Source organism: Durio zibethinus, chromosome 14, assembly GCF_047325235.1.
Source record: "Durio zibethinus cultivar Kanyao isolate XHJ-2024 chromosome 14, ASM4732523v1, whole genome shotgun sequence".
NCBI classification, from domain to species: Eukaryota; Viridiplantae; Streptophyta; class Magnoliopsida; order Malvales; family Malvaceae; genus Durio; species Durio zibethinus.
Window position 1 is genome coordinate 22,942,520 of NC_143175.1, and position 10,763 is coordinate 22,953,282.

General features: G+C 34.0%; 3 protein-coding genes across 10 annotated transcripts; all 3 read left to right on the forward strand.

Moving 5' to 3' along the window:
* The first annotated feature begins 745 nt into the window (after positions 1-745).
* LOC111294459 (nuclear transcription factor Y subunit A-10-like) lies at positions 746-6,147 on the forward strand. Of its 8 annotated transcripts, none has more exons than XM_089743931.1 (7): positions 746-1,086; positions 1,867-2,202; positions 4,009-4,118; positions 4,215-4,283; positions 4,684-4,740; positions 5,130-5,270; positions 5,349-6,147. In XM_089743931.1, exons 2-7 carry the CDS (start codon positions 1,941-1,943, stop codon positions 5,751-5,753), a joined length of 1,044 nt encoding a protein of 347 aa, XP_089600057.1. In that variant the 5' UTR covers positions 746-1,086; positions 1,867-1,940; the 3' UTR covers positions 5,754-6,147. The 8 variants fall into 8 exon arrangements, with proteins under 8 accessions (XP_089600057.1, XP_089600054.1, XP_089600059.1 ...); XM_089743928.1 differs by having other exon boundaries at positions 1,006-1,086; positions 3,997-4,118; XM_089743926.1 differs by lacking the exon at positions 746-1,086 and adding an exon at positions 1,210-1,344 and having other exon boundaries at positions 3,997-4,118.
* Positions 6,148-8,320: 2,173 nt separating this feature from the next.
* LOC149515142 (uncharacterized) lies at positions 8,321-8,650 on the forward strand. Its single transcript, XM_089743941.1, has one exon. It carries the CDS (start codon positions 8,321-8,323, stop codon positions 8,648-8,650), a length of 330 nt encoding a protein of 109 aa, XP_089600067.1.
* On the forward strand, positions 8,631-10,438 carry LOC111295590 (33 kDa ribonucleoprotein, chloroplastic-like). The gene is made up of 4 exons (XM_089743937.1): positions 8,631-8,770; positions 8,895-8,996; positions 9,659-9,967; positions 10,054-10,438. The coding sequence occupies exons 1-4, from the start codon at positions 8,711-8,713 to the stop codon at positions 10,183-10,185; spliced, it is 603 nt and encodes a 200-aa protein (XP_089600063.1). The 5' UTR covers positions 8,631-8,710; the 3' UTR covers positions 10,186-10,438.
* The last annotated feature ends 325 nt before the right edge of the window (positions 10,439-10,763 follow it).

Genomic DNA, 10,763 nt, shown 5'->3' on the forward strand with positions numbered 1-10,763 from the left:
TCTTTAGCCAAATCCTAATTCAAACCAAAGAGTGAAAATAGTTGGAAAATGGTTTATCAAGAATCGTATATGACTTATAAAGCATAGTGATAAAAGTCAACTTACATAAATAACATATTAATGCTTGTGGTCCTTCTTCTTTTCTCTTTGGGTAATGATTAATGTTTTTTTTAGGTAAGATAAGAAGGAATCGTGAAGGGCAGGAAACGTCTATGCTAAATACAGTTAAAAAGAAATTCAGCCACATTCTAACCATTTTATTCTTTATTGTAACTGATATTTGTAGCATAGAGAGCAAAGTTGAAATTCTTGAAGGCATCCATTTGAAAAAAGAAAAATATTCGTTGATTATCACGATTAGGTTTTGGGGACAGTTATTATTAGCTGACACGATTTAATATTGTATGAAAAAAATTTGTAATTTTTTCATGTAGTATTTGTATTAATCCAATCATGTAAGATAACATTAAATTTTCAAGCTTCCTCACAATTATATTTGTAATAAAGAAGAGAAAGTAAGAACAAAAAAAAAGTTATTGACAAGTAGTGGACAAAGAATAAAATACTTTGGAGTAGATGCTTTTCAATTCTTTAATCTCCAAAGAATTTATTTACCTACCTAGAAAAATAAAATTAAAGCAAATGACAAATTCGCCACTCATTGGCATATTAATATGATATAATAATATATATTAATTTAAAAATGTTAATGTAATACAGCTAAGCTATTAGCCACCAAAAGATTAGGTTTTGTTTTAACACTAGCCTTCTGATAATCATCTTGATAAACTTGAAACCCATATTTAAAGTTATCATGAAAAACCCCGGGTTGTCAGAGTTAAAAAAAAAAAAAAACAAATTGGTTTTGCCATAAAAGGATGGGTGGCTAGCAGTTAAAAAAATTTGCACAAAATTTGGCCAATTTCCTTTCATTATAGAATCCAGACGCTCCTTATTTTGGACTAGAAAAATGGAGCTGCAACGGGAAAATGGGGTCCTCCAAAGTTTGGTTATTAAAGAAGGAAATAAAAAAGGAAGAGAGAGAACAAAAAGAAGGTGACCACAGAAGAGAGGACAGATGAATAGGTTTGGTTTTTTTTGTTTTTATTTAATGTTTTAATTATTGTATCGTAGCTAGTATAAAAGAGTTGCATGATAACTGAAGCTCATTGGTAAGTCGCCTGTAGTTCCATAACACTTGTACGCTGCCATCGACCCTCTCTTTCTTTCTCTGTTAATGGTTTCTCTCAGATTCTTTTTCTTGAAATTGTACCGACATGGCTCCTAACAAATGGGATTTCTCTGCTTCTATCTACAGCTAAGAAACTAGAACTTCACTCTTATGTGAGTACTTTTCTTTATTCTTTTTTTTTTTTTCCTTTGAAGTTTTTGGTTATCATCATTGGAATCTCCTCCTCTTTTTCTTCTTCTTCTTTTTCCATTCTTTGATGATCTCTTTCTCTTTGTTTTATCTTTTTTTAACCCTTTGCTCCATCAGGGTTTTTGGTTTCCTTCCTTTTAACCCAATTCATCTTAGTTTTTAGCGTAGGGTTTTGGTCCTTCTTGTATTTTCCATGGGTTTATATTCTTGGATTTTTTCGGCTAATGGAAAATCCAAGTTATTGTTTTAGAAAGAGTGAGCTTTGATAAAGGAAATAGTTTTATTTTCTCCATCAGGCTTGATTCTGTTTAAGGTTTCTCTGTTACTGTTGTTACTTGGAATCGTAATAAGGAGATCAACTAGTCACGTTGGAGGTGGAGCCTATTTCCTTAGTGAAGATGTTTGATAGGGTTTTTCCTCCTTTTTTTTAATAAAAATTTAGCAAACTTTGTGATGTGTGTTTGATTTCATGTTTTATATTGCAGGAAATAATTAAATGCTTGAAATATAATTAATTACAAGGGGGGTGCCATTGCTGAAATCACTTTGAGAGGTAAGAATGGGCATGCAAACTCTGTATCTTAAAGAACATGATGGGATTGTACATAATCCCATGGGCCAGTTGGCGTCAGTACCATCACTGCCTTGGTGGAGTGCCTTAGGATCTCTGTCAGTTTATGGGGAGTCTTGTGGCCAATTGAAGCCTTTGTTGATGGAACATCCGTCTAATGGAGACCATGTCACTTCCGCTAAGCAATCTGGGAGGGGTACTGAACAAGAGCTGAATAAAGGAAATCTTTCTCAGTTCACTATATTCCCTGGTAAACTAATCTAACTTAAAATCCAGTACTTTCTAAATTTGCTATAGCCAAAGATTTATATAAATGCCTGTACTTTGGTTACATAGAACTTCATTTTGGAAAGGTCTTCATTTCTATTTTTCTTCTCTTCTCTTGGAAGTCGGTCTTGAGCTTTGGCTTAAACAAGGAAAGGGGTGAAGAATTAGGTTCCTGGAGAGTTCTTAGATTGGAAGATTGTCTAGAAAGTGCATTATGAAGATCAATTATATCCAGCTTTTCATCACAATCTGGTTAGATATAATAAGATTGCGGCTGGCTGAGTAAATTTATGGATTCCAAATTTATTGAGGATATAAATTTATCGTTTGGGCTTATTTAGTACGAGAAAGAGTAATTTTCAAGAGTGATGTTAATGCAAGTTTCAATCAAGGCAAGAGAGCTTCTAGTAGCAAGGTTGGATCCCCCTCCCCTGCCATATTTAGTCTATGCAAATCTTTAAGAAAGGGAATATCTTTGGAAATAGATTTACAATTCTTTACTTTTTTGAACGTGTGAATGCTTCTTTTTTAATATTAGATAAAATAGTTAGAAGTTGCACCGATGCTTTAGATATTGGAAACTTCAAGGAGAAGGCAACTTAAAGCATCTTTAAGTGAGTTTATATATTTAACTTCTTCAATTTTGAAAAGTTTTTCAATGATTTTGTTTGTTAAATAATCTTCATGAGTCAGGTAATGCTGATCTGACATTAAAATCTAGGGTGCTATCTGAATTGAAAAATGTAAGGTCAATAAAGGAACTTTGTTCTATCTAAGAGGAATTTCTACTATTATTCTTAAATTCCATTTTTTGCATGAATGAGGTGCAAAGAAGAAAGGCTCCCAGGTTATGTTAAGATCCTTGATTCATCAAATAGTGTAAGTTATAAAACAGAAAATGGCTAAAGGCAAGATAAGAATTGGGGTAAAGAAGAATAAGAGAAGTTGTTGATGAAATGCTAGGATTATGAATAAAATAAAAAGTACCAAGGTTGGGATGCCTGCAATTTGAGATGACGCATTAGAATTCCCAGCCGCTTGTGGAAACTAACTATTTCTCCAAAAGAAAATTGTCAGGTTTGTTAGCATCAAAGTGAAAAGTAATTAGAACTTCAGGCTCTTGACAATGATTAGCTTTTGCTAAAGATATTCTTTGAATTTGATCATTATGTAGCATATTTGGGGAATGCAGCCTGTAAAAGTTTTTGTGCATAATGATGCACGTATCTTAATTAAAAAAAAAAAAAAAAAAGCAGAAGGTTTCAGTTGTATCTTGCAGTTGTTTATCCCTGTACCAGGAACAAGCCTGTACTTGCTCAAAGAATAGAACACTTTTAGCTGAAGGTTAAAACTATTGCTTGCTGCATGGATGTTATTACACTTGAATATTTGAGTTTCTGTACCTCCCAATGATTTAGAATTCAATGAAGAACAAGATGATTATATAGTAATAGTGGTTCTTTCTAACCTGCTAGCCAGGATTGATGTTGGCTCGAGTTCTCTCCGCATTTGCCCTTATCTAATGGAGTCCATTGAAGAGTTAAATATTTTCCCCTTTTATGTCGACTCTTTATGCAACTTGCTCAAGGCTTTTTTCATCCAATCAGCCTTTATGATGATCTACAAATTTTATGATTTGCTTAACACTGTAACTTATGTCGGTTCATTTGTATGTAGAGAAGAGCAAAGCAACTACTGATACCTAGTTGAAACATGCAGATAATTTGGTCTTTACACAGATTGTTAATGTACTAACTATTACTAACCGGTCAACTAGTTTCCTATTCAGGTGATTGCAAAAATACTGGGAACGGACAAAAAACTCAGGCAGTCATCTCTCTACAATCAGCTCAATCAGAACATCGTGCCCGCTTTGAGCTAGGATTTGGTCAGCCCATGGTAGTATTTCTCATAAACTTTCTTCCATAGACTTATTCACTTCACTTTGCGACCTTAGTTAATAATTTTTTTGCTCCTTGCAAACTCCAACTGTAGGTCTGTTCAAAATATCCTTACATGGATCAGTGCTATGGAGTTTTCTCAACTTATGGATCTCAAATTGCGGTTTGTCTTCCATTATCTCGGAATAACAAATTCTCTGGATTTATGTTGTATATCATCATGATTAATATGCTAAATATTTTTGTTCTCAATATATGGTACTTTATCTATTTGGCTCTTGCTGAACTATCTAAATTGGTATATGACATGTAGAGACTGTTTTAAGAAGTATGACCACAAAATTTTTGTAATTTGCGACAAGGGGCTCAAAGTAAATTATAATTAAATCTTACTGTAATTTTGGCATTCAGCTGCTTTTTCTTTGAACTAGAATTTTTCAATCTCATTATTGAATTGACTTTTACAAGGCCTGCCAAGAATGTGAAAACGTTACCTTTCATTCATTTTTTGCTTCTAACTATGTATTTTTGTTTTAATCATGGTGCAATAATTATCAAATCAGAAGAGCTCCAGATCATCTATCAGTTCGGTGTTTGGTGGATCTAACTGGAATATATATGTAAGCCAATGGGGGCCTTGTCGAAATATGAGTTTTGCAAAAAAGTGTTGAGGTGTGCCGAGAATAACAAGTTTTAATCTGTGACGAAATATGTACATTCATATAGAGAAACAAATTAGCTTTGACTCACTCATACTACAAAGGAGAGAAGCTTGAGATACCTGAATCGCATAATTGCTTAAGTGAAAATTTAGAAACAACAATATGAGAAATACAGGCTTTCTTGTTGGATCTTCAATATTCTCCCTCGTGACTGAGTTTCACGGTGGGATGTTCTTTATCTAAATAATATTCGAAAATGCTATCTTGTCTGCTGCTTGGAATGCATTGTTTTGTCCTTTCTCCTTCATGTAGCACCTTAACCAATTCTTGTAATCCATATGAAATAGGGTCGTGTTATGCTGCCATTGAGCTTGACAACGGAGGACGGACCTATATATGTAAATGCCAAGCAGTACAATGGAATCATTAGGCGTCGACGATCCCGTGCAAAGGTTGTACTTGAGAATAAAGTGACTAAAGCTCGGAAGGTATGATCTCTTCTTTTGGTTTTTGAATTTATTGTTTCATTTAGTTGGGAAAATTTAGGTTCTGCTTTTGTTCCGCAGCCATATATGCACTACTCACGCCATCTGCACGCGATGCGCCGGCCAAGGGGATGTGGTGGCCGTTTCTTGAATACAAAAAGTTTAAAAAGTGGCACGGATGGAATGGAGATGAAGAAAGCTGCTGAAGGAAAACTTTCTCACCTTAGAGGTTCACAAAATTCTGAAGTCCTGCAATCTGACAGTGGAACCTTGAACTCATCCAAGAAAGCAAGTGGAGGAGGCTCAACTCTTTCAGGATCAGAGGTGACCAGCATGTATTCCAGGCGAGATCTTGAGCAGTTCCGATTCAATCATCTTGGACTGTCTGTCCACTCTTTCCCATCGATGATGGACAATGGGCGTGGTTCTGTTATTTCCAGCAAGTGGATTGCAACAGCAGATAACTGTTGCAACCTGAAAGTTTGATAGCAAAGGATTAGTGGGATTGGTGCTAAGTTGTTGCACCTACCCACTTTCCCTGCAGCAACCAAATGAACTTCGCTGCATCAGCTGTTATAGGTTTTGCAACAGGTTTTGGTTGCTAGGCAAATCATTCTTGGCTCATCTCAATTAAGCTCTTCTTTACCATTCCGTGCAACAATGCTGTCTTGGCGTGGTGGAAGATGCTCAAACCTTAATATAAGAAATGGATTGGACTATAAATGGGGTGCTTCCACTGATCCAATATAAACTTGAAAGTTCGGTTAAGTGCTTGTAATCCTAGTTATATAGAATTGTGGTGTTCCTAAATCGTGTTGTCTACATGTCTGTTATGCTTGCTTGTAAAATAATGTACTGTAGAATATTATGCTTGTGTTTTTTTTCTTTTTTTTCTCCCTGTTTTATCCTATTCTTGATCTGCTGTGTCGATACATCTCTGATAGGAGTACACAAATATTTTTCTATTTTAGAGATATGTGGAAGCACGTTTTAGATGGGGCCTTTAAAAGTGCCATTATATGGTTGAAGAAACGTGTAGGAAGTTTGCAGCTTAGGAAAAAGAAAATATAATCTCATAAATTTTCTTCTGATATAAACAATTATGAGAAAAAAGGTGGTAGCCTGGTCATATGCTTTGTTTAGATATCCAAATTGTTTTTATAACCAGTAGCCATGCCCATGAGCCAGAATCAAGGAAACAAAGAGACCAAGGCAACATGAGAAGTACTCGAAACGAAAGCTTTGCCATCCTCTTACTGCTATTAGCCTGTCAAGATTCTTTGTCTGGGGAAAAATTTATGTTGGGATCATGAATCAGCTGGGAAATCATAGGATTCTAAACATAAATTATCAGTTTGTTATGATTACGACAGATCTGATATCACTTGTAGGGATCATGACAATTTTGATATCACTTGATATGAATCATGATAATTTTGATATTATTTGTTAGGCAAAAAACCCCAAACAATTAAACATTTTAACTAACGAAAGCAAAATCAATCACGAAAACAAAATCAATCAATCAATCAATCACATAAAAATTAACAATTTAACATATTTCATATTAATCGATTTACGTTTACGAATGAGAAAAAATTTACTAGTTATAAAGAATTATAAACATACATCAAATTAATCTCGCTCACTATTAATACTCATAGACTCTCTCAATATACTTTAGTCCTATGGAGTATTTTCAATTCAAATAAACACATACATATATGTACTCATACCTTATACTTATGTAGATCTTCTCAATTTCTTCTAATTCATTCACAAAAATTCAAACATACACACTTATAAGACGTAAATCTCCAGTAGCCCTATTCAAACATACGCACACATAAGACTAAAATCTCTGATAGTCTTATAGAATGTCTATCCTATAAAATCGTACTAACTTTTTTACATATTTTTATCATATTTAATTTTACAAAAATTTTATCTATTTATAAGTATACAAACTTATTTATAAAAAATTTCTTTCCTCATATAATTCTTTTTTTTAAAAATCTTTTTATTCATCAAATAATATTTAATAAATTTCAAACAAATCTCTTATATGATTTAACTCATTATTTATAACATAGTCATGGGATGATGATCTTGGCTATGCTAGATGGCTGTGAATTCAAGTGGAAATTTTTCTGGTCATACCATGCCATTTTTCTTACTTATATAATATAGTATATATGATCGTGTGATTATTATTGATATTCGAAAATCCCTTAAGTTTAATTATTAACAGTTAAAATAACGAATAACAAACATTGAATCTGAAATTTAATCTAAATAATTCACTCACTTTTTTAAAAAGTAATTTTTAGTAAAATTAGAATTTGATTCTCAACATTTATACATATTAAAAAAAATTTTCTTAGACTTTAATCTCTTATAAAAAAAATTTAATAACACGTTATATCTTTTTATAATTGTGAAATGAATACGAATCCAACTTTTTGAATAAGAGAAGCAAACACGGCAACACATATTACATTTAAGACGAGAAGATTACTCTTAACAACGTACTTTTTGCGAAAGAAACAAATCAATTCACAAAAGAGTAAGACGAAGATGAAATTGTAAAGGAAAAAGTAAAAAAAAAAATTTATCAATGCCTGTTGATCCAAATAATAAAAAATTTGATTTTTTTAAAGTAAAATTTTAATTTTAAATTTTATGAATGAAAAAAACAAATTTAAAAATATTTGTTTCACTTATAAAATTTAACCCAATTCGACTTTATATTAATCAAAATTTAAAATAACCATCAAACACAAAAAATCTCCGAAAAAAAATATTACGGACATCCTTTATTAGTTTTAATTCAAGTAGTAAGTGTGGCCCAACTAGAATGAAACCCAAAGTCGACAATCCAGACCCCAGACCAACATGCAACTCAAGTGAGGGAAAAAAAAAATCTTGTTAGAACCGTATCCATAATTTAGCTACTGCCCCTTTGAATTCTTTACCCTGAAAATATTCCGTATCTTGTTTTTTGTTCCTGCCGTAATATCCATTCTGCATAGGTTTTTTTTGCTTTGCAGAAAATGTCAGCTCCAACTCTCTCCATGGCAACTACAACAGCAGCTGTCTCTTCTTCAATCTACAACAACAACAAACTCTCCACTCTTTCCTCTTCAGCACTTCAATCTCTTCCTTCAAAACCTACTCCTAAGCAATTAAAACCTTTCAACCTCGAAACCCAAAGCATCAATTCCCTTCCTTTCTCTCTTCACCAATATGTCCCACGTTTATCCTGCTTGTCGGCTTCTTTTGACAGCTTCCAAGTTACTGAAGATGACCAAAGTCTTGGAGAAGAATACCCACACGGTCAATACCTTGAAGAACAACCACAACAAGAGGACGCTGAAGAATAGAAAGTTTCAGAGTCTGGCGGTGAAGAAGGAAGATTGTTTGTTGGGAATTTGCCTTATTCAATGACTTCTTCCGAGTTGTCTGAGATTTTTAGTGAGGCTGGTCGTGTTGCTAATGTGGAGGTTTGTGTTTTTTTTTTTTTTTTTCTTTCTTCATGTTCCCCATTTGATTTTGGTTATCTTATTATTATTTTTTTTTTGGGTCACTTTTGGTAACGGCCTTTTTTTGTTGAATTGTGTTTGATAGATTGTTTATGATCGATTTATGGATAAGAGCAGGGGATTTGGCTTTGTTACAGTGGGGAGCGTTGATGAAGCCAAAGAAGCAATCAGGCTGTTTGATGGATCTGTAAGTTCAATTATAAAGTTTTTTACTGTCTGCATTAACCATTGATTGAACCTACAAGTTTTTTAGCTTAATACAGATTACGAGTCATCAAATCACTAGGTTTTCTGACTTGATGTTTTGATTCCCAATGAAATATGGTAAATGTATAGACGAGAAGACCATAAAAGGCTTTTATAATCCTGTTACCAGTTTAATTACCACTATTTGATTTGAATTGCTTGATTAAACTTGCAGTGTTTACGTACATTATAGTACATGACAGTTGTCAGATTTCAGTCTATGAGGTAGAATTCATGTGGCTTCCCTGCCGAGGAACAGTTAAGTAACTAATTTATTCCAAGCCACTTTGTTTAGGATGGTAGAAATCTATGTATTTTTCAACCTGATTCTAGTTTTGGAGTTGAATTTTGGTGTGACAAGAGTGGAGGGTATGGATGTGAGTGCAATGACTTTTATGTATAAATTTTCATGTGTCTCGATGCAGCTGTTGCACTTCTCCTTTTCCAAACTTAGCATATGCAGTGGCAAAATTTGGCGAACGGTTTCTAGGTTTACAATTGTTTTGTAATTCTTTGTTTTTAAGAGCACCATTTATGTGGGTTATTCCATTTGGAGTTGCTAGTGAAGCTGATGTTAATGTTGTTATTCCAAATGCCTAACAGCAAGTCGGAGGACAGACTCTGAAGGTGAACTTCTCAGAGGTGCCAAAAGGAGGTGAGAGGGAAGTAATGGGACCGAAGATACGGAGAGGTTACAGAAGCTTTGTAGACGGCCCTTACAAGATCTATGCAGGAAACCTCAATTGGATTGTCACCTCTGAAGGTCTCAGACATGCGTTGGCTAGCCAACTAGGCTTGTTGAGTGCTAAAGTCATCTATGAAAGGGACACAGGAAGATCTCTAGGTTTCGGTTTCATCTCTTTTGAGTCTGCTGAGAGTGTTGTGGCTGCTCTAAATGCCATGAATGGAGTGGTAAGACTCAGTTAATGAATAATAATTCAAGATTGAAGTTTGTTTACCTTTTTAATTTCTGTTTTTATGTAATCATATGCTTGTAGGAGGTGGAAGGTCGACCTCTGGGACTAAACATGGCTACAGTTAGAGCTCCTCCTACTTCTCCACCTGAAATGGAAAGAAACGCAGAACATAGTCTTGAAAGCAGTGAATTGCTTTCCAGCGTCACTGCTTGAAGTGGTTAAAATTAAATATGGTTTGAGACAGAGGATCGAGAAAATTGTGCGGAATATATTACCTTTTACTTCCAAATTATAATTCCACAATGGTCAGTTTTTTTCCCTCTTGCTCCATAACTGTTCTATAAATGTTACATGTAAATCATAGAGCAAGGGGAGATGATTCTCTCAACTTCTGCTTTTTGGAGTATATGTAATTCTACACTGCTTGAATTATGCATATTATGGCAATTTCAAAAGCAAAATTTCCTGTAGGCTTCCATTCTCATTTGGGTAAATGGTTTAAGATGTTAATTCGAGGTAAGATTCACTTTGATTCTTCTTTTCAATTGGAACATGTTCAATATCATGGTGACAATAAATACTAGGGCTAAGTTAGCTAATTATGAACTGGGTCTTGATATGTTTGTACAATGATCAAAAATATTTTTGGCCTTTTTTCAATTATCATTATTCATAATCTATAGTCCATAAATTCTGCAAGCTGTTGAAGGCTTGTAATCTAGCTTTTTCAAGCAGTTTGCAGGAGAGCTGGGCCATTCCTAAGGTTTGTTATGAACAGTTTACGCAGACTG